The 26,432-nt window shown below is 47.5% G+C and overlaps 1 protein-coding gene across 6 annotated transcripts in view; it reads left to right on the top strand.

The window, feature by feature from the left end:
- TRIO (trio Rho guanine nucleotide exchange factor) overlaps positions 1 to 26,432 on the top strand; it is a 363,545-nt gene that overhangs the window by 145,589 nt on the left and 191,524 nt on the right. For all 6 annotated transcript variants that reach the window (XM_059878913.1, XM_059878914.1, XM_024981340.2 and 3 more), the window contains 5 exons: positions 3,546 to 3,738; positions 6,152 to 6,664; positions 8,507 to 8,629; positions 12,969 to 13,160; positions 19,852 to 19,983. In XM_059878913.1, the coding sequence (XP_059734896.1) occupies positions 3,546 to 3,738; positions 6,152 to 6,664; positions 8,507 to 8,629; positions 12,969 to 13,160; positions 19,852 to 19,983 (1,153 nt within the window). The remainder of the gene's footprint in view (positions 1 to 3,545; positions 3,739 to 6,151; positions 6,665 to 8,506; positions 8,630 to 12,968; positions 13,161 to 19,851; positions 19,984 to 26,432) is intronic.

Below are 26,432 nucleotides of genomic sequence, written 5' to 3'. Positions count from 1 at the left end.
CTTTTGTTAAGCCTGGAGTTACTCAGGATTCCTTCTAAGCCCCTGTCAAGTGGAGTGGCTTTGTAGTTTTATGTACACACTGCATAGCGCTCTGTGAACAGAAAGACAGGTTGCCAGAGAATTGACCTCAATGAGGGGAAGACCGATGAAGCCCAGGCCCTAAACAGCACCTGATAACAACTGTCGAACCCAGTGCTGTGGTTTGACCGTTTCTGGGGCGCATCTCTGGGATGCAGCAGCAGGACCTGAGGGTCTGGAGCCTCGGTCCCCGCTGGGCAGCAGATGTGGACATCCTCCCGCTCAGGCTGGTCTAGCCCCGAGGACCTCTGGAGCCCAGAAGCTCCTACTGAATGGACTCCTGCAGGATAGCAGACCCCATTAGTGCCCGAGGGAGGCCAGGCCGCTTCATTTCGGTGACTTGGGAGATTTCGGGAGACATTTCTGGGAGTGCCAGCTGCCTCTAAGGATTTTTGAAGGAGGCTGAGACACTCCCCGGATCCTGGCCTGGTATCTGCTTGAGACAGGAAAAGCGATTGCCTGAGGAGTCAAGGGTGACCTCTCTTTAAGTTCACAGTCATACAGAAGCGAATCAGATCACTCCTCACTGCGTCCCACGCTGGAGTGATAAGCCGGGGGCCGCCGGATAAGTCTGTTTGTGTTCCTAGGACTGTGAGCTATCACGTGTCCAGGTTCTATCTCCTCAGACTTTCTGGGCATGTTTCGGTGATGGGCCCCTTGCACTGCTGTGATTGTCGCAGGAACCTGGAGTGTGAGTTATTCTAACAGTGAGAGTCCAGATGAGGAAAAGAATGGTGTGTGTGGGAGTGGGGAGGGCAAGAAGGCGGAAGAGCTCATGCAAGGGAGCGTGAGATTGACTTAAATTTAGTTGAGATCGTGCTTCTTTTTTTTTCGGTTGTCTACAGTGGGCTCACTTTATTTAAAAAAATGTTTAATTAAAATTTTTCAGTAGAGTTGACTTAGGATATTTGTGTTAGTTTCAGTTGTACAGCAGGATTGTTCAGCTATACGTACATTTGTTTTTCAGGTTGTTTCCATCGTGGGTTATCACAAGACACCGAGTGTAGTCCCCTGTGCTGTGCAGTAAACCTGTGTAGCTCGTCTGTTTTATGTACGGCAGTTTGTATCTGTTAGTCCCAGTCTCCTGATTGATCCCTCCCCGTCTCCCTTTTTCCTTCGGTGACCGTGAGTTTGTTTTCTATGTCTGTGATTCTGTTTCTGTTTTGTATAGAGATTCATTTGTATGATTTTTTAGATTCCACATGTAATTGGCACCGTATGAAGTTGTCTTTATCTGGCTTACTTCACTTACTGACTGACTTCACTTCACTTTTAGGTTCATCAGTGTCGTTGCAAATGGCAATATTTCTTTGTTTTTTATGGTCGAGTAATATTCCGTTGTGTGTATAAATATGTATATCACACCTTTAGAAGCCAGTTCTCCGTTGACTCTCACCTGGTTGTCCCCATGTCTTGGCTGTTGTTCATTGTGCTGTTACGAACATTGGGGTGCACCCCTAATTTTTGAATTAGAGTTTTCCTTTTTCTCTGTATGTTTGTCCTGGAGTGGGATTGCCGGATCATATGGTAACTGTCTTTTTAGTTTTTGAGGTACCTCTGTACTCTTTTCCACAGTGGCTGCACCAGCATTCCCATCAGCAGTGTGGGAGGGCTCCCTTTGCTCCACAGCCTCTCCAGCATTTGTTGGTAGACTTTCTGATGACGGCCATGCTGACTGGTATGAGGTGCTGCTGCCTCATTGTAGTTTTGATTGCGTTTCTCCAATAGTGAGCAGCGTTGAGCATTTTTTCATCTGCCTGTTGGCCGCCGTCTGTATGTCATCTTTGGAGAGATGTCTGTCTAGGTCTTCTGCCCTTTTTTTTATTAGCTTGTTTGTTTTTTTGACACTGAGTTATATGAGCTGTTTGTATATTTTAGATATGAACCTCTGTCAGTCACATCATTTGTAAATATTGTCTCCCATTCTGTAGGTTGTCTTTTTGGTTTGTTGATGGTTTTCTTTGCTGTGCAAAAGCTTTTAGGTTGGTTTAGGTCTCGTTTGTTTAGTTTGCTTTTGTTTCTTTTTCCTTGGGAGATTGATCTAAGAAAATACTGCTGCAGTTTATGTCAGAGAATGTTTTGCCTGTTTTCTCTTTCAGGAGTTTTATGATGTCATGTCTTAAAATTCTTTAAACTGTTTTGAGTTTATTTTTGTATATGGTGTGAGGGGGAGACTATGGAGTTTTAACCCATGTATATGGACACTTTGAGTTTTGTTTTTTCTTTTTTTTTTTAACTTATGATTTTATTTATTTATTTATGGCTGTGCTGGGTCTTCATTGTTTTGAGGGCTTTTCTCTAGTTGTGGCAAGCCAGGGCTACTCTCTGATTTTGGTGCACGGGCTTCTCATAGCAGTGGTGTCTCTTATTGTGCAGCATGGGCTCTAGAATGCAGGCTCGACAGGCTCAGTAGTTGTGGCGCATGGGTTGGTTGCTCTGCGGCATGTGGGATCTTCCTCGACCAGGATTTGAACCTGTGTCTCCTGCATTGGCAGGCGGATTCTTAACCATTGAGCCACCAGGGAAGCCCTTGTTTTTTTGTTTATTGCAGATATGTTTTATATACATTTCTTGTGTCCTCAGAGGTTGAGATTTAATAGGGTTCATAATTTTTATCTCTTCATCGAGGACATTCTTAAGAGAAACCGGCTCTTTTGTTTAACAGCTTGAACTTGGAGAGAAGAATACAGTGACTCCTAGCACTGCCTTGACTTGTTGCTAAGAGGCAACCGTGTTTTCTGTGGCCTGTGCACTCTTAGTGCAACCGGCTGACAAAGACAAATAAGACACAGTAATCCCATGAAAATAAGTGTACCCCAGACCCTGCCAGATGGGGGGGGCCCCCGGGGCTGGTGACCCATGCCTGAGAAGCTGCAAGGAAGCTCAGGGTCCCAGGCAGGTTAAAGGGAATAAACTGGGACATTCAGAAGCTCGCGCACGCTGATGTGAGTGGTCCCAGCTCCTCGCAGTCCTGGAGCCCAGGTGACTAATGCGCCCGGCTCTGCGTGTGCTGTCAGGGTTCCCTCCCTGTTTAGCTCTGTCCTTGTTTAGTGGCCCTTCACCCTTACTCGGCAGCGTGTGTGAACAGTTAACGCACACAAGGCCAGAGAGATGGGCAGGGTGATCACTGCTTTTCTCCTAAAGAGAAGACAAGATGCAAAAGCCATGGACACAGCATAAAGACTTGAACATTTTTGAGGCTGAACCCTCTGCGGGTACAGTTAGTCTGTTCTGGTAAGGCACCAGGGAGGGCGAGAAACACGGCTAAGAGCCACGCTCTCTTGGTAAGGATTCTGCATCCAGCAGCTCCCTGGGTACCAGTGCGGGACGGCCAGGCAGTGGGTGGAGGGACCCGCCCTGCCCGCAGCAGGCTGATGGAGGCAGAGCCCTCCTCGCCAAGCCGGCCTCCGACCAGACACAGGGGTGAGCCCTGGCATGGTGTCAACTTGCCTTTTCTTTCTCTCCAGTGAAGAAGTCTGCAAGCGAGGGTTCACGGTGATTGTGGACATGCGTGGGTCCAAGTGGGACTCCATCAAGCCGCTGCTGAAGATCTTACAAGAGTCCTTCCCCTGCTGCATCCATGTCGCGCTGATAATCAAGCCAGACAACTTTTGGCAGAAACAGAGGACTAATTTTGGCAGTTCTAAATTTGAATTTGAGGTAACTTCCCCGTGTAGCCAGACCAACTCAACCAGTAGGTGTGGTTTATTAAAAGCTTTTCTGTCGTCATTGCAGGCTGCTTATAGATGTTTCAGAACCGTGTATCCAGCAAAAGCTGCCTATCTTAGTTACAAGTGACGTGTAAAGTTAGTCATTATGTTAAATAAGACGGGTTGGTTTGTCACCTTATCCTCTTTGGGGGTAAGGTTCCAGGCCTCTTGTCCCTGGGTTGGTGGGGTTGCTGGGGTGTAACCTGTGTGTCTTAGAATCCTGTTTCCTTTCACTTGATGGGATAAAATAGCTTTACTGTTGAGCGCAAGTGGCTTTAGGTGGCTTCTGAGGCCTCACTGTTAACCCCAGCTGTGGAAATAAGGGAATAATAGGGAGAAATGCCCAGCCTCAGAGTTCCTGAGGAGATGTGTGGGAGAGACTGACTTTTTTATCGCGTCCTTAATTAATGTTGGAGCGAACCATCTGCTCTGTATTTGATACGTCAGGTCTCTCATTTACAAAAAGGGAGCGATTCTTTAAACCCCAGGCAGAGCCCTGGGTCCAGTTAGCACACAAGGTCGCTGTCTTTCAGTGTGTAAAACAGCCCTCAACCTGCTGCCTGACTCTCCTTCCCCTGGAACCTCCTCTCCTTAGGCTCCCAGGCTTCTGACAAAGCTCTGATGCAGTGGGTTTCATGAGAGTATTATGGGGAGAAGGTACTCTGGCCAGCTGGAAACTTGATTCATGCCATATTGTGTAATAAAATTTAAATATTTCCTAATTATAAATGCTAATTTTTAGTTGACTAGATGGTTCATCTAGCCGCTTTGCCCAAACATTAGGTTATAGTGAATGTATTCATGTATTTTAAGGTTAACAACAATACTAGTATTAAACATATCACACAATATTAATTCTTAAGCTTGATGTTACATGTTACACCTTTCAGAGTCTTTTCATGCATACATGAATTGCATTTTAAAATTTGGATCCTTGGTACTGATTTTCAACCTGAAATCTGCATGTAGTTTTTGAATTTGAGGTGAAAGGTGAAACCAGTAAGCCTTTATCTTACACACCAGACGAAGTGAGTTTGGAGGACAGTTTGTCAGATATCGGTTCTTTTCTTGACACAGAATGTAAAATGTGCTGTATTTGATGATACACATTTTAAGCAGACATAGCAGTTTGTTGGTGTAAGGTCTGTAGGTGTTTGCTAATCTCGCTGTGCTATCTCCCTCTGGGCCTTTAAAGTTTCCTCCCCTAGTTTTTCTGTTAACCTTCTCTCTACGTTATCACCTGCTTCTGTCCATGAAGTGATTGCTCCATGGACGTTTTTAAACTCTGGGCAGATGAGACAGCAGTGAACCCGTGGTCACATTTCAGGCTAAAGTGCTGGGCCAGGAGCCGCCCCCCTTTCTAGCTCTGCCTCTTTTTGCCATTTGTTATGCCAAACAGCACAGACGCAGCTGTAGGTTTCTCTAAGACTAGAGGTAGCAGAGGTGGGGTTACATAAGCCTTTCTCTGATTTATTTTTTGGCTCTGGGCCACATTTTTTTTTTTTTTTCTCTTTTCCTTTGTCTTCACTAACTCCCCCTCCGTATGTTTTCCGTGAGGCATCATACGTAATATTAACTCCGAGTCACATTCTGTTAGGGTGAGATGAAGGTTTATCACCCAGGCTGTAGTTGACCTGAGCCTTGTGAGTGTTAGATTGTTAGGTAGGTGATTGATGTGCAACTTGTGTGCTGCTCAGGGACTTCCCTGGTGGTGCCGTGGTTGAGGCTTCGCCTTCCAACGCAGGGGGTGCGGGTTCGATCTCTGGTTGAGGAGCTAAGATCCCACATGCCTCGAAACCAGAAAACCAAAACATGAAACAGGAGCAATATTGTAGCAAATTCAAAGACTTTAAAGATGATCCACATCAAAAAAAAAAAAAAAAAATTAAGTATCTGTGCTGCTCAGAGTCACTGTGGATCTCTGCAAGTGAATGGAACATTTGTTCTCTCTCCAACTTTGTGAGAAGGGCGTCTGCCAGCTTTCTTGCTAACCCTTGAGCATTTTCTAAATTTTTAAAAAGTCACTCATGTTCCAGTGTGCCTAATGTAGTGAGTTAATGTCCACATTCTTGGAAAGAAATCGACTTTCTTTAGCTGTCATGAAATTCATGATTCTATTATTTTAGGTTTTCCAACTAACAGCCGTGTGTTATTCTAATGAATTTGTCTTTCACCGAGTGTACTAATGCTTCTTTTCATTTACATTTGTTTTAATGGGGCCAGCACAAGGTATGTTATGTTTTCTGTAAGTGGATTACTTGCTTCAAGTTTGAAAATCTGTGGTTAAGTGTTACAAATTGCATTATGGTAAGACCATGTATGACGGGTTCATCTTCTCACACGTGATTTTCTTTCCCCTTAAGACAAATATGGTCTCTTTAGAAGGCCTTACCAAAGTAGTTGATCCTTCTCAGCTAACGCCCGAGTTTGACGGCTGCTTGGAGTACAACCACGAAGAATGGATTGAGATCCGACTTGCTTTTGAAGACTACATTAGCAACGCGACCCACATGCTCTCTCGGCTGGAGGAGCTCCAGGACATCCTCGCCAAGAAGGAGTTGCCCCAGGATTTGGAGGGGGCGCGGAACATGATCGAGGAGCATTCCCAGCTGAAGAAGAAGGTGATTAAGGCCCCCATAGAGGACCTGGACCTAGAGGGACAGAAGCTGCTGCAGAGGATTCAGAGCAGCGAGAGCTTTCCCAAAAAGAACTCGGGCTCAGGCAACGCAGACCTGCAGAGCCTCTTACCCAAGGTGTCTGCCATGCTGGACCGGCTGCACTCGACGCGGCAGCATCTGCATCAGATGTGGCACGTGCGCAAGCTGAAGCTGGACCAGTGCTTTCAGCTGAGGCTGTTCGAGCAGGATGCTGAGAAGGTAGCGGATGGGGCGGGGGTGCTACAGTGCTTCCTGAAGGGAGGCTGCCTGAGTCGCTGGGTCTGAGCACCCGAGGCTGGTTTGGTTGGGAGAAAGGGCGGAAAAAAAGGGCTGGGGAGAGGCGAGCCACTCACATGGCCTCGGTTAGAGAGCAGCAGTGTCAGTTCGGAGATCTCCCTTCCGTCTGCTTTCCAGCGTTTCTCATCGCTCATGAGAGCCTCTTCTAGAAACTTAAAGTGGTTAATTACTGATGGTTTGGTTTAGATTGCCTGTAAGATAGACATGAATATTTTCAATTAAAAGGGTGAAAACTTTATAGAATATCTTATTGAAAGCAGTAATGATGCATGTACTTTTGTAATACTTGCTCTTCCACCCAGAAAAGCCAGCGGAAAAACACCCTTCAGACCAATTATTGAATTTGTTTTCACAATAAAAGGCGAATAATGAATTAAGAATAATAACTTCTGGGAAACAACAGGCAATAATTAGTTACGGTTTCCTGTCAAACCAGCAGGTCAGAGTGAGCTCTTGAATGTCTTAGCAACGTGAAAACAGGACACTTACTTAGAGGAAAGGGTTGCAAGCCGTGAATGTGGGTGAATTGATCTGTGTTGAACTGAGCTCACTGAATCCTTTTCAAGGACAGGAAAATGTTTTATAAAGTTAAGAAAGCCTATTGAAGTCTTTGATATAAAGGGATCTTTTGAAAGGTGACAGTCCAGCACTATTATCCCATATTATTATTTGGTAAGCTTCTAACCTCTATTTGTTTAAGGTGACCCTTGCATAGCACGGGGGTTGGGGTGTTGACACTCACGAAGTTGAAAATCCACAAACTGTGCTCTCTGCCTCTAAAACAAAGGAGTTGCTGAATGACTCACCCGGGGATGAGAGGCTGAAACAGTTTGGTAGAATCAAGGCCCCAGCCCCAGTTCTTTTGATTCCATATATGATCTCTAGTTGAACACAACTTTTTGGCACACGTAAAGATGTGTAAAGTGAAAATACAGGTTCTTCATTTATTGAAGAATGTAGATACTCCATTTACTTCATTTATCTGCATGTAATTAGACCCGTGCAGCTCAAACCCGGGCTGTTCCAGGTTCAGCTGTAGCGCCTTGTCAGAGACGCTGGAGAACCTTCCTTTCAGTTACTCAGCAAGCAGGTGACTGCCCCTAGGTTCCGGTTCGCATCACAGAAGCAGTGTTAATTGACAGTCATTTCTTTTCCCTTAAATGTTTTCCTGGGAACAATATAATTAACATCATTTTCCAGGTAGCATCTCTGTTGACTCTTAAGAGGGGTGTCATTGTTAAAGTTTTCCCCATTTCTTTTTGTTTTTATGGTAAATTTTATAGTTTGCACAGGGATTTTTTTTTTTTTAATTCTTCTTGCATTAAAGAGCATAATCTCTTAGTCATTGAAATTGCTGTCAGTAATCTGTGAGCAGAGCAACACCCATCCAGAGACCCGTAAGTTTGTAATTTCACCTAACGGGTCTTTAATTGAAGAGCAGTGTGGCTAATTATGTGGTTCGGTATAGCAGAGAGTCAGAAGATTGGAGTTTTAATCAGCCTGGGGGATCTGAATGACCTCTGCTTATGTATCTACTTCTTAATTCCTCATCTGTCTAAGGAGCACCCTAGGTAAGATTGTCTTGTAGCTCTTGCAGGTTCAGAACTGTGACTTGGTAGCTGTCTAGCATCTTCTGGGCCCCAGTGCAGCAGGGGTTGTCGGCGGAAGGACGCCGCCCTTCCTTGGTTTGGTCCGGTTCCTGGGCCTGTGTCAGGCCTCTCTTTCTCGGGAGTGATCCCAGGTTGTCTTTTTTCATCCCGGTAGATGTTTGACTGGATCACACACAACAAGGGCCTGTTTCTGAACAGCTACACTGAGATTGGGACCAGCCACCCTCATGCCATGGAGCTCCAGACCCAGCACAACCACTTTGCCATGAACTGCATGGTAAGATGCCGGGGTGCAGGGGTGTCGGGGCGCAGGGGTGTCCTGCCGCTGAGCGAACTTTAGCAGACGGGGGAGGGTATTTACACGGCTCCTTCCCAGCACGCTGCCTGGAGCTCGTGTAGGGCCTTCTGACGATCCGATGTAGCAGCTGACCTCCAGTGTGGGAGATTCTCTGTGGCAGCAGTGTGCAGGTAGCTTGTTTTTAAGTTTGTAAGCAAACAGAAGTGAAAACAAGCAAGCCAACCAACCAGTGAAACTTGAACCAGTTCACCTGGCCAGGCCCACATGCATGGTTTTGATGCTGGCCTCTGAACTATCCCTCTCAGGAGCCCACGGGGCTCTTTTCAGAGGCTGAGTCACGTAAACCAGCCCGCTGTTCATTTGCTGGCAGCCCTTCATGATGAGGATGTAAGCCAGCCTGCCGCCCTTCTCAGAGGCATCTTCCAGTTCTCCTAAAACGTGAGCCTTCCTCCCAAGTTAAGTGGAGGGCCGGGGGTCTGACATCAGTCTTTCCCGCAGTCCTGTGGCTCTCTGGATGCCCTTGGCCTGTTGTGGATACGATTGGGGTTGCTCTAAGATTGCAGTGCAAAATCCCCCGAAAGAACCCAACAGTGAATTTTAAATAACAGTATTAGTGTAGTTTTGGAATTAATGTAACAAAAATAAAGCTGTACGTTGTTCTGTAGGACATAGGGTTCCTTCTGTAGAGAGTTACTCTAGAAATACTTACTTTAGAGACAGTTCTGGTGTGGACTTTGAGCCAGACCTATGGAAGTTAGCTAGCCCTCTTTGCCTGGTAATGTGTGTCTGAAGAGCATTGAAACGATACAGAGAGGGGGTCGTTATTTAAATTAGTTCAGTAAGAGGCCATTTCATTAGAATTCAGTCCACAAAGTGCTTCACTTTGGAAGTTACCAAAAAAAGATTCAGCAATTAAAATTTATGTAATAAGCACTATCCCAAAAGTCTGATGCTCTTCTTGAGTTTGAGGTAAGAGAATTTTAGGGTCAGAGATTGAGCCTGGGTGTAGATGAGGAGAATGAAAATGTGGGCCTTTATGGGAAGCATCTTAGAAGACTTTTTTCCCCTAACAGTTTCCTATCAATTTTTCAAAATATTCAGAAGCTTCCAATTAATGGTGAAAGACACATTCAGCCCACAACTATCAGATACTTTAAAAACTAGAAGTACTAAAATCTATTTTATAAAAACTAGAAAGGAGCAGAAAGGTTCCTGTCCCTCTCTCAGTGTTGCTAGTGATTAGGAATCAGAAGATGAAGAAGCCAGGCATGTGGGTTATGAACGTAGAGGTTTTTAATTCTGACTTCTGTTTACTGTGTGACCTTGGGCAGCCTGATTAATCTCTTTGAGCCTCGGTTTCCTAATCTCTAAAGTGGGGATAATTTCTGCCTAACATGGTGTTGCGTTATTTTACTTACCATGTTTGTGTAAGACACTAAGCGGAATTTATCAAGTAAGTGCGTCATAAATGGTAATTGCTACCACTGATGTTACCACCTCATTAAAAATACTGTCAGTAACTTTAGTATGTTATGGTAAGTAAGAAACTCTTAAAAGTATGGGTAATACCTTTTTTTTAGGTTTAAATATATTTTCTATTTTTCTATGATGCACTCTGTCACTCCTCTAAGTGAAACTTTTAATTTAAAAAGGCTGTAGTCGCTTGTGCGCTGCAGGGTGACAGCTGTTGGGGGCGCTTTGCAGGCCTCGCAGCTCCTAGTTCTCGACACCTCTGCAAGTCCCTCCTGTGTCTAGGACACTTACTTATGCAGGAGAGGGGCCTGTTAACCTTCAGCCCTTTCTTGTGCTGTCTAGTGTGTTTTAAACTTTTTTGATAAAATGGAAGTACTAGATGTCAGAGCAAAGTCGACTTTAAGAAAGCATTTTAAGAGACAGCAATGAAGTCATGCCCATTCTCCCATCACAGGTGTTTTAGAGGCTCTGATGGTAGGAATCTGGGTGGAGGCACAGCTGACGTGGGGAATTGTGCACTGCCGTGTCTGTGCACGCTCGTCTGGGCTGTGTGCCATGTGGCTCCTTCATCCTGCCATAGTGATAGAGGCACGGCCCAGGCATGATTCAGAGAGCGGTCCTCTGCGTGCGGAGCGCAGACAGTTTGAGAGGATGGAAGCCATGCAGGCCCTGAAACAGATGGAAATGGGATGCAGCCCCTCCGTGGGCCCCCCGATGGAGCTGTCTGGGTGGACAGCTTGTCCCCAGATCCTGACAATGGCACCTGCTGATGCTTTTTCGAACAGACCTTTGGGGTAGATTTTCCTCTTTAAGGATCCAGAGAAAGCAAAACTCGGTGAGTCTGGTCAGTGTGTCTAGTTGGAGAGAACGTGTATGAGAAGGAGAGGCATTGCTCCTTAGAGGACAGTCTTCGGGGCGCTAATGCCACACGAGGCTGTGAGGCCAGTTCCCCTCGGATGGTGGCCTCGACTGCCCATCAGAGCCTCACAGATGCCCCCCCTGCCTGCCGGGTGAGCCCCACACCCGGACGTGGTAGCTGGTTCCAGCCTGCAGCCAAGAAAAGTGCCTCTGCGCCTGGAGTCCGCGGCTCTGTAAACCCAGATGAAGGCGACTCCATTTAGTTCAGGCTGCGATCAGGAGTCGATGAAAGGAATGAGTCAATGAAGGTACAGAGAATGCCAAGCGTGTTCTGTCGGGCGCTTCCTTGGGTCACTGCACATGGAGCGACAGTGCTGAGGCCGGTGCAGGGGTCAGAGGGCAAGGCAGCGGGAGGTGGCCCGAGGACCACGTGGGCAGGAGGGGCGGGAGGAAGGGTGTGCGGGAGTTCAGGCAGGTTGGGTAACCCAGTGTGATTTAGGGTGAGGATGACGGGAGCCCGAGGACCATGTGGGCAGGAAGGACGGGAGGAAGGGTGTGCAGGAGTTCAGGCAGGTTGGGTAACCCATTGTGATTCAGGGTAAGGATGACAGGAGCCCGAGGACCATGTGGGCAGGAGGGGCAGGAGGAAGGGTGTGCGGGAGTTCAGGCAGGTTGGGTGACCCCGTGTGATTCAGGGTGAGGATGACGGGAGCCCGAGGACCATGTGGGCAGGAAGGGCGGGAGGAAGGGTGTGCGGGAGTTCAGGCAGGTTGGGTAACCCCCTGTGATTTAGGGTGAGGATGACGGGAGCCCAAGGACCACGTGGGCAGGAGGGGTGGGAGGAAGGGTGTGCGGGAGTTCAGGCAGGTTGGGTGACCCCCTGTGATTTAGGGTGAGGATGACGGGAGCCCGAGGACCACGTGGGCAGGAGGGGTGGGAGGAAGGGAAGGGTGTGCGGGAGTTCAGGCAGGTTGGGTGACCCCGTGTGATTCAGGGTGAGGATGATGGGAGCCCAAGGACCATGTGGGCAGGAGGGGCGGGAGGAAGGGTGTGCGGGAGTTCAGGCAGGTTGGGTGACCCCGTGTGATTTAGGGTGAGGATGACGGGAGCCGAAGGTGAGGCTGTGATGTGGGGAGACCCAGTGCACGGTGCAGTGTTGGGATGCGGCACAAAAGTCTTAATAATAATAAACATATGAAGAGCAGCAACAACCGAGCCTTCACTGAAAGTGCGCATTCCGCACCCTGCTTTTGCTTTAAGGATCATGTGATCCTTAAAGAAGATGGAAGGCAGAAATGGAAATACCATAGTGAGAACTTCTTTTGCAAGGAAAATGCCCTTTAAAAAAAAAAAAAAGGAAAGAAAAAAATGCTTTGTACCCTTATTTTTGCCACAAGCTACTGGACTCGAAGAGAGAGATTTCAACACAGCAGAAAAGCTCATTTAAAGTTGGAACACAGCATTGCTCTGTTGGTGCCCCGATTCACATTCCCCGGGGAGTGTCATCCATTTTCAGGTTTCCTCTTGGCACCAGCAAGCTGACTTGGGCTTGTGTGGAAGGGCGGGCTTGTTTCCACACAGAGTAGCCTCTGGTTGCCACGTACAGAGTCTGTAATTTCAGGGTCCTCGTGACAGACTGCGGCGGTGGCTCCCGCAGTTCTGGGCGACAGCTTGCCGTCTGGACCCTTCTTGGGACGGGGGTCCAGGGCGCGGGTCAGAGGGCATTGTGTGCGCGTCGCTTCTGTGCCCCTCCCAGCTGGTTCAGCTGTAATTCTGCAGTTTTACAAATAGAAACTGAAATCAAGGCTTAGGGTTTATGGAAATCCGGATAGCAGCACACATGTCCTTTTATCCACCTGCTGATTCTGCTGTTCAAATGTGACTTTTAAGTTTGTAGGTAGCTTCAGATAGCACCTTCTGCATCTGTCAGAGAGGCACCCCATGCGCCCCACCCTGACCAGCCCCGCCTCTTCTCACCCCTCCACAGAACGTGTATGTGAACATCAACCGCATCATGTCGGTGGCCAACCGCCTGGTGGAGTCGGGCCACTATGCCTCCCAGCAGATCAAGCAGATCGCCAACCAGCTGGAGCAGGAGTGGAAGGCCTTCGCGGCTGCCCTGGACGAGCGTAGCACCTTGCTGGACATGTCATCTGTCTTCCACCAGAAGGCTGAGAAGGTCAGTGCCTGGGAGCCGGGCCCCCACCCGCCTCCCCCAGCCCACTGCGTCCCCGCAGCAGAGCCTCGGAGACCACCGGGGTGCTGAAGCCACCCCATGGCGCTCAGCACGCCCGCACCTCAGCCCTGCTGCAGACCTGGGGTGCTTCTGCACCTCCTTGCTTGTAAACACCTCCTTGTTTGTGAACACCTCCTTGTTTGTAAAGTGGAGGTAAAAGTATGGACTTGAGGGGCCATCTTACGGTGTAAATGAGGTTCACATTAGGGGCCTTGGACATGGCCTGTTGTCCAGTCGGAACTCCTGAGTGACAGCGGCTGTTCTTTATCTCCTTCTTTCTGTCCCTCTTCCTGTCCTCTTCCTCCTCCCTTGAGAATTCCAGTTAGGAGACTTAGGCAGCAGGTAATAGACTGCTGACTCTCAGGTTTAGGCACCAGGGGTCTGCTTTTCTCACAACCCAGGGTATCATGGCCCGCGGTATCAGGGCGGGCGGGCTCCTGACTGGGCCTGGCCATCGCCCGAGAAGACGGGTGTTGCCACAACTCCCGGCGCCAGCCCCTCTGCCGTCGCGCCCCACGCGTGCAGGGTGCATTGTCGTCTCCAGTCGCCCCGGCGCCGGCCCCTCTACCGTCATGCCCCACGCCTGCAGGGTGCGTTATCATCTCCAGTCGCCTGGGCGCCGGCCCCTCTGCCGTCGCGCCCCACGAGTGCAGGGTGCGGTGTCGTCTCTGGTCGCTGTCTCAGGGCAGCAGTGTTCACAGGAGTTCCTTCTGACCCAGCCCACTTCCCCCGGCCCCCCAAGCCTGGAGAGGGGTGCCGGCCTTCAGCCAGGCCGCAGGCCTGGGTTCTCAGCCTCCTGGCAGGGCCACGCTATACCAGCCCAGGCCGCGGGGGAGAAGTAGCTTTGGGGTACGGTTTCAGTGTCCCCCACAATTGTCAAGTTATTTCTATGGATTCAGACCTCACGCAGGCTTCACCTGCTGACGTGCTGGTCACAGTACCTTGTCTTGGAGGTAGCGTGTGAGGTGTGCTCCCAACACTCCCCACATGCCCACCAACGGGCACACCTGCCTCAGTGAAGACACTTGGAGGGCAGCGAAAGAGAGGGAGTTGCTGTGACTCAGACGCTCGTGGTGGAAGCCTGGGCAGTGAGCCTGCTTCTCCAGACGTGGAGGAAGATATTCAGGAACCTCTAGCCGCTAGCGAGACGTGGGGAAGGGACAGGTGGTTGCCTTAATCTGAAGGAACAATACCGATAGAGCTTCCTCAGGGATAGTTATTTTGGGGGAAAAAGCCTACGTTCACAGGGGTTTGCACTGATGCTTCTAAAAAGGAAATAGTGTCCTTTCATCTAGAAACAGCTTTGCTGGGTGGGTACAAGCCCCAGCTTGCCCGGCATCTCGGAGGAGCGGCTGGAATGTCGCACAAGGTGCTAATTAGGAGTGATCTCAACTCTGGGAACCTTGAAAGTGTGAAGCAGAAGGGGAGAGCAAGGTGACAGCATCGTAATAGCCTCGTGTGGAAGCTGTGAGTCGGGACTAGCGAGTTTCAGTGTCGGGTTTTCCTGCTAAGTTTATGCAAGAGGTAATTTTGTGATAAAGGAGACACAAAGCCCCCACACAGGAGCAGTCTGAGTTAAAGTAACAGGAGCCCCTTCAGCTTAACACAGCACTGTCTCCGCTTCTGTGTAGCCACCTCTGGTCCCGTCATGGTCAAGGTCGTGGCATGTCATTCACTGGACATTCCTGTGCTCAGGAGAAGAGCTGTGTCGCCCCCACCCACATGCCGTCTGGGATGGTAGCACGGTGTGGGGTGCAGTCACCCTCTGGGCTGTGTGGAGGTGTGTGAATTGCTTGTGGGCCCCTGGAAAGGCCCAGCAGGACTATGTGCATAATTCTGAAACCTGACAAGCTGGCTGGGGGACTCTTGGATAGTCTGAAGCATAAGGGAAAAATCTCTCTAACCACGGCAGGATCCGGAATTGCAGGTAACCCAGAAGATTAATTGCTGCTCTGCCCTGCCTGAAAGCAATGTAGAAATGTGGGTGCCATGGGGTGTTCCCCTCCCCAGTGTTTTATTATAAAAAAATTTTAGACATGCAGTAAAGTTGAAAGAGCCTGGGGTGTTTTTATTTGGATAAAATAATGGCTCTAATTTATCAGCTTGAAGGAAACACAGCTAGAGGAATACATGAACAGAATTTCATGGAGTCTTGCGTGAGCTCTAATGGTACTTGCGGGCTCCAGCATTTCAGTGGCCAGAGAAGATGCTCCATAGGACCTTGGGGACAAAGTGGGCCCGTGAGAAAGGCTGGCATCTCTGATGGGCCCTGACTGAGACAGTGTAGCTTCACCCAGCAACCAAAATGTGCGGATGGGACCCTAGGCTTTTAGGGTCCGGAATGTTTAGGCTTCTGAAATGTTTCCTTCCCCAAGCGTTAAGTGTAGTGGGCGTAAGGTCTGTATTCCCCTTCACTGAGATTCAGGAGCACAGAAGGTGACATCACTGAGTGGTTTTCCTCTTCCCAGGAGAGAGTCTCCGAATAGGTCTCCTCTGTTCCCTCTTGTTAAATTCTCTGCCTACTAGTTACACTTAAGCTGTTATCATAAACTCACCAGGGAAGGACCAGAACTCGGACATCATAGATTGGCTTTCCATCATAGCCACCCCTTTGACCCTCCTCTGGAGCTCTCACTAAGGATTTAAATCTGATTGGGTGACGTAGAGCTCAACTCTGTGGCCCTGCAGTTGGTGTGGCTGAAGGAAGCCGTCTTCGGGGAAGGATGGCAGCTCATCTTTGTGGGGGAGGGCGTGTGCGTCGCCCCACCTGCTCGTGTCTCTGTGGGTGTTCTCGGGTTGGTATTTGCTTGTGGCTCTATGCACATAAATCTTGAGGTTACAGCTAGATGAGAATGACATTTCGTAGACTGTGCTTTCCAGCGCTGTCTTGGCCATTATCCTCTCCCGCCCTTATCTCCTGTGAGGTGTGGACGGGGTCAGAGTATCCGTTTACAGAACTGGAGACACGGCCGAATGGCTAGTGGTTTGACTGGTAGACAATGTTTAGGGCTCTACTTTTTTAGGTCATGTGTTATATCCCTTTATATTAAGGAGCTTCATAGCAAAGCTGTTAGAATTACCTTGTTATAAATCAAAGAATTAAAACAACTTGATTTTATGACACCTTAAAATCTCCAGTTTTCCCTATTTTTAAAAAAATTACTGGAGTACTGTCCAGTGTGGTAGTCTGTGACCACCTTTGGCTGTCACTACCCTTCATCTGTCCTGTGATTTTGCTGCACAGAGAAGGGACCCCATCTCTCTTAAAGGAACCAGAAGAAGGGAGTGTGTTTATTCATAGTCAGGGAGTAGAAATGATGAAAGAAACAGTAGAGTAATATTTCCTAGAAATGAAAGCAGAAAATGAGGAAATTAGAAATAAGAAAGAAAACTCTGAACTTGGAATTCATACATGTGTTTTATATATATATAAAATTCACTGAGCCTTAATTTTTCCGAAGAGGAGAAAGTCCCTCTCAATAAGGGTTTTAAGCGTTTACATTCTAGGAAGTTCCTCTCCCTTTGTCTCCTAAACCACCTATGTTCAGCTGATGCTGTATCAGGCGCTCCTGGTGGGCATGAAATTCACTAGGCTGGACAGTCTCAGCAAACTGGAAGTTCCTACTCTCAGCAGATGGAGGGCAGAGGCATAAATGCTTCTGAAAATAAGGCTGCTAGTTAATTATTCAGGCTCTCCTTTTAAAGCTTACGTATTAATCACTCTTCCCTTGTCTGCCTGCCTCACGTTTGGAAACCGGCTGATCCAGCCTCCTGCCATCCTCTCTGAGCAGTGCTAAAGTGACCACTCTGCTGAGCATCAGAATCCCCAGCTCTGAGGCCGGCTCCTGCTTTGAATTCAGAGGTGCCTGGAATTCCCTTGCACTCTCCTGCCTCTCCTCCACGTCTGGCCAGATGCTGTGTGTTCACTCGTTTGGTTTTGCTGTTTAGTTGCTCAGTCCTGTCCAACTCTCTGTGACCCCATGGACTGCAGCACGCCAGGCTTCTCTGTCCTTCACTATCTCCCAGAGTTTGCTCAGATTCATGTCTACTGAGTCAGTGATGCCATCCAGCCAGATCTCATCCTCTGTTGTCCCCTTCTCCTCCTGCCCTCAGTCTTTCCCAGCATTGGGGTCTTTTCCAGTGAGTTGGCTCTTTGCATCAGGTGGCCAAAATATTGGAGCTTCAGCATCCTCCTTCCAATGAATATTCAGAGTTGATTTCCTTTAGGGTTGACTGGTTTGATCTCCTTGCAGGGCAAGGGACTCTCAGGAGTCTTCTCCAGCATCACAGTTCCAGCGCATCAGTTCTTTGACACTCAGGCTTTATGGTCCAACCCTCACATCTGTACATGACTACTGGAAAAACCATAGTTTTGACTATATGGGCCTTTGTGGGCAAAGTGATGACCTTTGTCAGCAAAGTCATTTGGTTTACATTTGAGCATTTATAGCATCAGAGCCTCAGCTGGCGCTCTGATCCCACTAGAGTACAGCAGCCTTTGTTTGTTGTCTTCCGTTAGAAAGTGTTGGGCTGTGTGCTGGACAGCCCCTGTGGTTCCAAGCCCAAACTGTCAAGATAGTAAGAGGTGTGTGCGTGTGCAGGGGTGGTAGTCAGGTTTCTAAACCAACATCAGAGTCCCTCCCCTCCCATACTCACAGGGCACATTATTGTATTAATAGGCTCTAGGAGGTTCTGTTGTATGGGTACCTGTTGAACTTTGACACCAAACTTGATCCTAGAGTCTTTTTTTCTTGGTGGTGCACCTGTTAACATCCTCCTCCTTCTTGGCTCTCCAACGGGGATTGCTGCTCTGGTTCGGATCTCCTTTGGGTGTCGAGCTTTTCAGAAGACGTTCGGGGCCTGGAGCTGGCCCTTTAAGGGTTGCCATCTTCTAAATCAAAAACAAAAACTGTGCTTATACAAAAGTCTCTGTAAAGCCATGGTCAGGTTTCTTTCTGTCATTAGTATGTTTTAACCCAGTGAACTTAGATGGGCAGAGTCCTTTTTCTATGAGGTTTCTGTGTTATAAGCTGATCTGCCCTATGTTTTTGCAGGTAAATGTAATCAGTACCTCTCAGGATACTTTAAGAAATTATAAGTAAATTAAGTAACTGCAGGCATCCATAAGACTGCTTGAAGGTTTCTCTTTACTGATAGCCTCAAAAATTAGTGTTAACTATGTTTTAGCAGTGTTTTTGACTGCTTTTAGAACACCGTCCAAGAAATGCTTAGAAATATGCCTGAGTAGTCATGTGTGTGTGCATGGGAATGGGAAGAGGTATAATAAAACTTTATTACTCCTTCTGTTGCCCTGGTGATGTCAGGAGGAACCATGGGGGAGAGTGATGAACACCTTCCCTGAGGCCTGCCTGGGTGTAGCCCTGTGAAACCACGTGCCTTCAGATGACACTTAATGCCTTGTGAACTGGTTTCCAGCCCTGGGATTTTCATGCAGATATTTTTCTGAGCCAGTACATTAATAATAAAGGGATTTTTAGAAACAACAGTTACTTAGGTGGCTTGTCTAAGTTTCTAAAAATGTCCTACGTACCCAGGAGGTTATTCTCATATATATATTTTAAGAGGATTGTAGCACGTTTCTCATCTGGCAGGTCAGTTACCGTGTTTTAAAGAGTCACGCTCCGCATTCCCTGATGAGTGGAAAGACAGCGAGGAACTAGAGAAAAGAGGAGAAACCCAGGGAAATGTGTTGATGTCTATTTGAATTAGTGTTAATTGAATTTGCGTCCTTAATTGAGCCTTCTGCTGCTTGTCTTTGACACTTACCATGATGGATGCTGTTGGGATCTCCCTAGGAAGTTTGGCTGTGATTTCTCAGCTATTGATGAGCCCTGGGGTGGGGCTGGAAGTGGAGAAGGCTGAGGACAGGTCAGCAGCCACGGCCCAGGACTGCAGCATGCAGGCCCTCCCCGTTTACGTGCACAGCGGTGGACACCCCAAAGATTCTGCCTCAGCCTTGCTTCCCTCCAGTGGGCACAGCTCTGGAGTTTCGGCCTCCTTCCCAGGGTCTCCTTTAATTCCTGTGTGTATTTACTCTTGAAAAGGTAGGCAGATGGACCCTCTGGTCGTCGTACTGTTAGGTAGATGACTTCAGGAATCTTCTACTGCCTTTGTAATGAAAGAGGAGAGCATGAGGGCTGGACCGTAGCTCTGGAAGTAGCCCAGCTTGCTGTGCGGCTGAGGCTGGGGGGTGCAGGTAGACCGGGTGGCCATGCCCCCCATGGCCAATAGCACAGAGCAGATGGAAACGCGGATTCAACCGTGAAATGGGAAAATTAACCAGGAGGCCTGAAAAACAGCCAATGCAGGGCAAAGGCGCTCCCAGGAGTGACCACAGAGCCACCCAAGGCTGTCATTTCAAATGCAGGTTCTTGGGCCCACCTCCAGATCTGCTTGAAGCTGGAGGCGGGGATGGGGTGCTGGTTTGCAGAGTCCAGGAATCTGATTTGAGAACCCAGGTCAGTGCCATTTGATTCAGGGAGTCAGCCACGCTCTCTTCCTAAACACTCTCTCAGCCACCCTTATTTCAAAGCCATGTTGAAAGAGGACTACTTCTCAATATCATTTGCTGTTGGTAGACATGATCTTTTTATTTTTGTTTAAACCACCCCAGTATATGAGCAATGTGGACTCGTGGTGCAAGGCCTGCGGCGAGGTGGACCTGCCCTCGGAGCTTCAGGACCTGGAGGACGCTATTCACCACCACCAGGGCGTGTACGAGCACGTCACTCTTGCCTACTCCGAGGTGAGTGTGCAGCTCTTCTCCCGCGGTGGGCAAGCAACCACCGTATGTTTTTGTGTCGTAACGCCTGAAGCCGGAAGGATCAAAGGTTTGGCTAGCCTAGAAGAAGCGCACAAGTTCCGAGTTGAACTGCAGTTTCCTTGTGACTTCTGAGTTCCATGGAGGGTGAGGCTGGTAAGTAAGAAAGGATGGAGGCAGACAGCAGACTCCTCGCAGCCCTGAGATGTTTGTGGATTTTTTTCAGAGTGCTCAGATTTTCATCTGTGCTAATAATGGAAGTTTAACCTTTTTGACTGCATGTATTTAGGAAAGATATGTGTTACACGCAGTGCAGCCTCGTCAGACTCCATTTGCTCTTCCTGAATGCGCCTTTCTAGAACAGGGAAACCTGGCGCAGCATCCTGTTCTGGATGTCACAGCACACGCAGTGGTTTTCCCGTGTCTGGCTACTTGCTGTTTCAGGCATCTCAGTGGAGCGTTTTCTTTATTACTGTAAGCTCATTATTTAACGTATCCCTGCTTTATCTTCTGCCACCTTCTGTGCCAGGCACTTATTTCATGCCCGCAGCCCTGGGGCTGGGACTGTTCCCGCCCCCTCTTACAAATGAGGAGGGAACAGCGCAGAGGCGAAGTGACCTCCGCCCAGTCCTCAGCTGTAGGAGGCGGAGCGGGGACTGACCCCAGGGAGGCTGCCCGTGTGTTCTCAGCCACCGCTGCGCTCCCTCCGTGCCTTATCACACGTTAGATGCAGGGATGACACCAAATACACACCGGGTCCGGGTGTGTCAGTCTTGTCCACGTTGTGGTCATCTGACCCTTCCCACCCAGTCTCTTTTTGTTTATGATGCTGGTTGAGTTCCCGGAGGTGAGTGGTGAGTGGGTAGGAGGTCAGTATGTGCTTCTTTCTGCATCTCTAGTGAGCATCTGTCATACTATACGCTGATCGGAAAGATTCCCGTGAGACTCCAGGGAGAAAATGCCTCAACCGACCTGGCAGAGAGCTGAGCCCAGAGGAGATATTTAGGAAACACACTCAGCCTTCTGTAGCCGCGGGTGTGTGATGTGGATATGCAGGGCCAGCTGTTCTAGGCTGTTTTATACAAGACACTTGAGCATCCACTGACTTTAGTGTCTGTGGGTGGGGAGAGTCCTAGAACCATTCTCCCTCATTACCAAGGGATGACTGTGTTTAAATCCAGATCTTCCTTGACCTGAACCACAGCCACACCTGTCAGAGTTGTCTGGCATTTGCTTTTCAGTCTTGACACATCCTCGTCTGCCAAGCAGCTGTCCTTCTCACGTCCTTGAGCCCAGCTCTCCTGACCCTGTTGTGTCCGTGGGTGAATTAAATGGACATGTGGTGTGCTACAGTATTTGCTTCAGAACGTTGTCTGATCTCCTGCCCGTGAAAGTTGATATCTATGTATTTTTGTCTCTGGACACGTCTTTATTTAACAGGATCCCTTTTAAACACTATTCTGTTGCATCCAGTGTTTATTGAAAGTGAAAGTGGAGTCGCTCCGTCGTGTCTGACTCTTCGTGACCCCGTGGACTGTAGCCCACCAAGCTACTCCATCCATGGGATTCTCCAGGCAAGAATACTGGAGCAGGGTGCCATTGCCTTCTCCAGGGGATCTTCCCAACCCAGGGATCGAACCCAGGTCTCCCGCATTGCAGGCAGAAGCTTTAACCTCTGAGCCACCAGGTTTATTAGGAACTGTATAAATAAGTGATAGCTTTTTTAAGAGTAAAAGTGAAAATTGAATAAATCTGTAATTTTTTAATCACATTGATTGATGAGGAAAGTGTGAGTTCCAAAAAGGTAAAGTTCTTTCTCCCAGTGTACCGTCTCCATGGTGACATCTAATTTTGACCTGTAACACAGAAAATTGTGCTTACTACTGATTTTCTTGGGAGCTGCTTTGGTTGCAGTGGTAGCTTCCAGATTACCATGGGATTGAACAGTTCTCACACCAGGTGGTTGGCAGGACTGGGCTGCAATCTTGGCCTACAGGAACTTAGCTCGGCCTGGCCTGACCTGACCAGTCTCATCCTCCAGCCTGGTGGCTAGGCAGCCTGCCTGTGGCCCTTGGCACTTCTGGCAAAGCACAGAATTCTCTTACTGTTTCCTCTTCCTCCTAAAAAAAGGGTCATCTTGACATGGGAACTTCGATTTACCTATGATGCAGTTTCATTAGATCTTAAATTGGCACTAAAGTTTAAAATAATCTGATGGCAAGTAAACAGCTTCCCAAGCTGTATCATACCACAATTTTTAGCCTAAAACATGTTTGAAGCTGAGCTGTAAATTCAAGGCGATGGTGATTGGAACTGGATGGGCAGAGAAGACTTTCAAAATAGGGATTTCTTTTTTCTTTTTGCCTTTAAATTCTTTTAAATCTGAAATAGTTTCAGGCTGTAGAAAAGTGTTAGAGCAGAGAGCTCCCCCCTCGCCTTGACCAGATTGCCCAGTTTTATGCTCTGTCTGTGCCCCCTGCCCCCGACCCATCTCCAGCCTGATACCACATCACCACCGATGCGAACAGCCATCCGTCCTGCAGACCATCTGCGTCTCCTCTGTCCCAGCCACGTCTCTCTCTTTCCAGCCCCAGAAGCATGCAGTGGGCTTATCTTCACACTGAAACATTCCTTAGTCTTTCGCTGTCTCCTGTCTTTGACAGTCAGAGATTCCAGGCCTTTCTTTCTGTAGCATGACCCTCAACCCCTCGCCCATGTGGGCTGACTGAGCCAAGCGTCAAACCAGGGGCACAGGATACCAAGCCCTTCTGCAACCAGCGGTGCTAACCTTGACCGCCTGGTGAGCTGGGTGTCTGTAAGGTTTCTCCAGTGTAAACTCCCCAGTTAAAAATTTGTCTTGGATGAGCATGTTGTGGGGCAGTAATGTTGTGATGTTGTAATGATTTGAGGATAAGGCCATGCGTGCTGGAGAGGGCCGTGGGGCTGGGAGACCCTCCAGGCTCATCGTGGAGGGCTGTGCCCTGTTGGTGAGCCACACCCTGTGAAGGAAGTGCCGTAGATGATGCTGGTTTGAGTCGATGCATAAAAGTTTTGAAGATGAATCACTGTTTCTCTACAACCTGCCAAGTATACGCAGCTTGTGTGTTCTGCGCACTTTGGTCACATCGTGGAAACTCTGTCCTAGCACTTGGGGACCTGACTCGGCGCCACGCTCAGGCCTCACTGCCCTGTCACAGGTCATACTTGGCTCTTGGTTTGTCGGGTTTTGGAGCCACCAGCAGTGATCTCCAGGTACTGATCGCTTTCTTTAGATCAGAGCAGCAGTCTGCATGCGAGTGAAGGGGACTCCTGCTGGTGACGCTGAGCTCTAGTCAGATTTAGAGAGAAGTTAGAGACCCATGTACTAGAATAAGAATAGGCAAGCCTCTGAGGTTTGGTGGAGCTTTTTGGAGGGTGGTGCACAGGAACCCAAGATCTTACGTGCAGTTTTGATTAAAAGTAAATAATCAAGAACCAGACCATTGTTCTTGATTTTAAAAAGTTAAGTTTCCTCTTAAATGTTAAGGACAAACATACCCATGATATGGTAAAATTTTAACCTTCAACTCCTTTTTTGCTTTATTTAGCACTTGCATTTTTCCTAACTCATTTAGGTATTAGAGTGTGTTAGTTTGTGTATTTATAAAATGTTACTTTTTGTAAAATGTAACTTCCACTGCCCTTCACGTCACCAAGTACTATATTCCAAGAAAAACAAAGAGCAGAATGTGAAAAAATGAGCCAGCTTGATCTTTTGAAAAATTATAGCAGGTTAAGCCCTGCTTTTTGATAGTAAATGTTGATTTTCATCTTTTACAGATACTGTCCCTTTGTGGGACAAGGTTTGACTGCCTGAAAGCTGACAACACATTTTTAGACAAAACATACAACTTAAATAAATTAATTCACCTGGTTCTATAGTTTAAAAATTCAGAACTGTATCATAGTCCATAAACTCATATATACTAATTGTTGTAGTACTTACATTATATGTGAATAATTTGGCTGCTATTTTCAATTTTTTATTTTATTAAAAATATGAAATGAGTTAAATTTAAAAATTTGTTTTCTGCTGGTTATTCTGTACCATTTAAAAATCTTTTGTTTCTGTACAGTAGAACAGTCTCCTTTATAAAATTCTAACATTTTTCCCCATATAGTTCTTCTGTACTTAAAAAAGACAAAGACATTTTGCCAGAAGTTACTAAAATGTTCCATGATATCTTTCATGTGCTTAAATAACACCTTTTAAATTGACACATCTGTGAACAACACACTGAAATGAAGTCAGGTTCTTTCTGAAAGTTTTATTGGAGAGATGCTACATGGGAGCATGCACTTCAAGTTCCACAGGGTCCAGTTTCGATACAGCAGATATTCTCCTGCCTGGAATTTTTCTGGCCACTTCTGCTGGCATACTCTCTACCCCAGTGACAGTATAGCAGTAGCACCGACAGAGACGGTTTAATCTCTGCTTACAGCTCCCAGGAGAAAGAGCTTTGCTTGATGCGTCCCCTTATGTTAAGGTGCGATTATATGCTCACGTACTCAGTCATTTCCTGCTGCCCCTCCAGCCTGAGCAGGCATGTTGTTCTAACCCAGTAATGATTCCTGCTCTTGAGCTCTGTCAAACAGTTGAACAGATATCAAGAAAGATTAGATGGAATATTCTTCCTCGCATCATTTATTCTCAGTGGTAGCATATTAGTGGTGTTGCATGGATGCCTTTGGAAACATGGTAAGAGCTGGGAACCCGTTGGTCATTCTGTATTGTGGTTTAAGATTGTAACAGTGGCTTAAGGTAGAGGTTGACTTTTTGCCAGTGGGGAAGTCCCAGGGCTTGCGTTCCAGGGCTGGTGTGGTAGGTCTCTTAGTAAGAGGATCTCTGGATCCTTTTGTCTTTTTGCTTTGCCTCTTTTAGCAGGTGGGCTACTATCCTTAAGGTTGCCTTAAGGTCAGCAGTAGCTGCTGAAGCACCAGCCATCTCCACCAAGTTCTTGGGAGCAGGGAAGAGAAATACTCAAGGGGGAATGAGCATACTCAGTAACCTCCTAGACAGCTTTCTTGGAAGCCCCATTCAACGGTTTTAATTACCACATGTTGGCCACTCCTATTTAAAAGCGAGTCTAGGAAGTGCAGCTTTAGAGCTGGGGTATTGCTGTTCCTGACTGTGGGGTTTGGCTGTGAGGGAGAAGCTAGTGGACTTTGGGGGGCAGCTGTCAGCGTCTGCCCCACACCTTCTCATCTGTAGCCTTACGATATGTTTACCAAGTCACATGCTCTGGTGAGCGTTTCCTGACTTACGTGTTTTATAAGGAGTAAAAGGCAGGGGAATATTTGTAAGCAATTCTTTCTAGGTTCTGTAAAGATGTGAAATGTGTAACTTGGAGTATTGGTCCTCAGTCCTAAGAAATGCTGCACTCCCATTGTTTGACTGGAATTTTATGATACCTGCTGAAATAAAATGTATGGGTAATAATCTATTTTCAGAAAAAAATTGTCTTTATAAACTACATATGTGCTACAATATAGAGACAAAAGAAAAGGTAATTTATGATAAAATGTGTTTCAGTCTACACATACCTGAATACATGCAAATAGAAGATAATTGGGTATTCAGGTGCTGGCCATGTATTTAAAACCTTTGTCAATATGGCTGCTACAGATGCAGACTGGATGTGTGTTATATTTGTGACTCAAGTACTGAGAATGGTATTATCGTACTGGTATTTTATTAATAAAGTGCAACTCCTGTAGAGCTTCAAAGAAAATCAAGCATGCCTTCCTTTGATTAGCATGGTAACTGCATTCCTAGAAAAGCCAGTGTGTGTTAAGAGCAGGTGGAAAAAAGAAAAGGAAAAAAACTCCTCATTTATATGTCCGAGCCTAACTCAGATTGTTGGGTTGGCCATAAAGTTCATGCAGGTTTCCCCAAATGAACTTTTTGGCCAGCCCGTATAAAAAGCAAGGTGGTGTTTGATTCAGCGGTAATAGACTGCTTCTCTGAATCTGTCACAATAAATCCTCTCCCCCAAAGTAGTCATCATGCCCTCCCCGCAAATCATTGTATCAGAAGTGCCCGCACAGGTGTCTGTGGCTCCGGGGGCAGCTCCCTTCTTCGGAAGACTTGCCTTTCCCCTGCTTTTGTTTGTACACGTGCCTGACACAGTGCAGTCGTTTAGTTGTGTCTTTTTCCCCCATTCCCTTTGGTTATGTCAGCTTGCTTTGTTTCTGCTTCCGTTTTGCTAACTTGATGTACGAGGTCAGTTTTAATCTGCGAAGTCTGATAGCACCAGCCTTCCTAAGGAAGAGTCAGAGCTTCCAGTAGAGGTCTCAGGTTCGGTTATTAGAAAACAAACATGTCACGTTCCAGCACGATTTCAGTTGTAAAAGGATTAAAGGAAGAGATTAGAAAATTCCCCAGGTCTCTCGCT

This window comes from Bos taurus, chromosome 20 (assembly GCF_002263795.3).
Source record: "Bos taurus isolate L1 Dominette 01449 registration number 42190680 breed Hereford chromosome 20, ARS-UCD2.0, whole genome shotgun sequence".
Taxonomy (NCBI): domain Eukaryota; kingdom Metazoa; phylum Chordata; class Mammalia; order Artiodactyla; family Bovidae; genus Bos; species Bos taurus.
The sequence above is the reverse complement of the archived record's forward strand: the minus strand, read 5'-3'. Positions and strand labels throughout refer to the sequence as shown.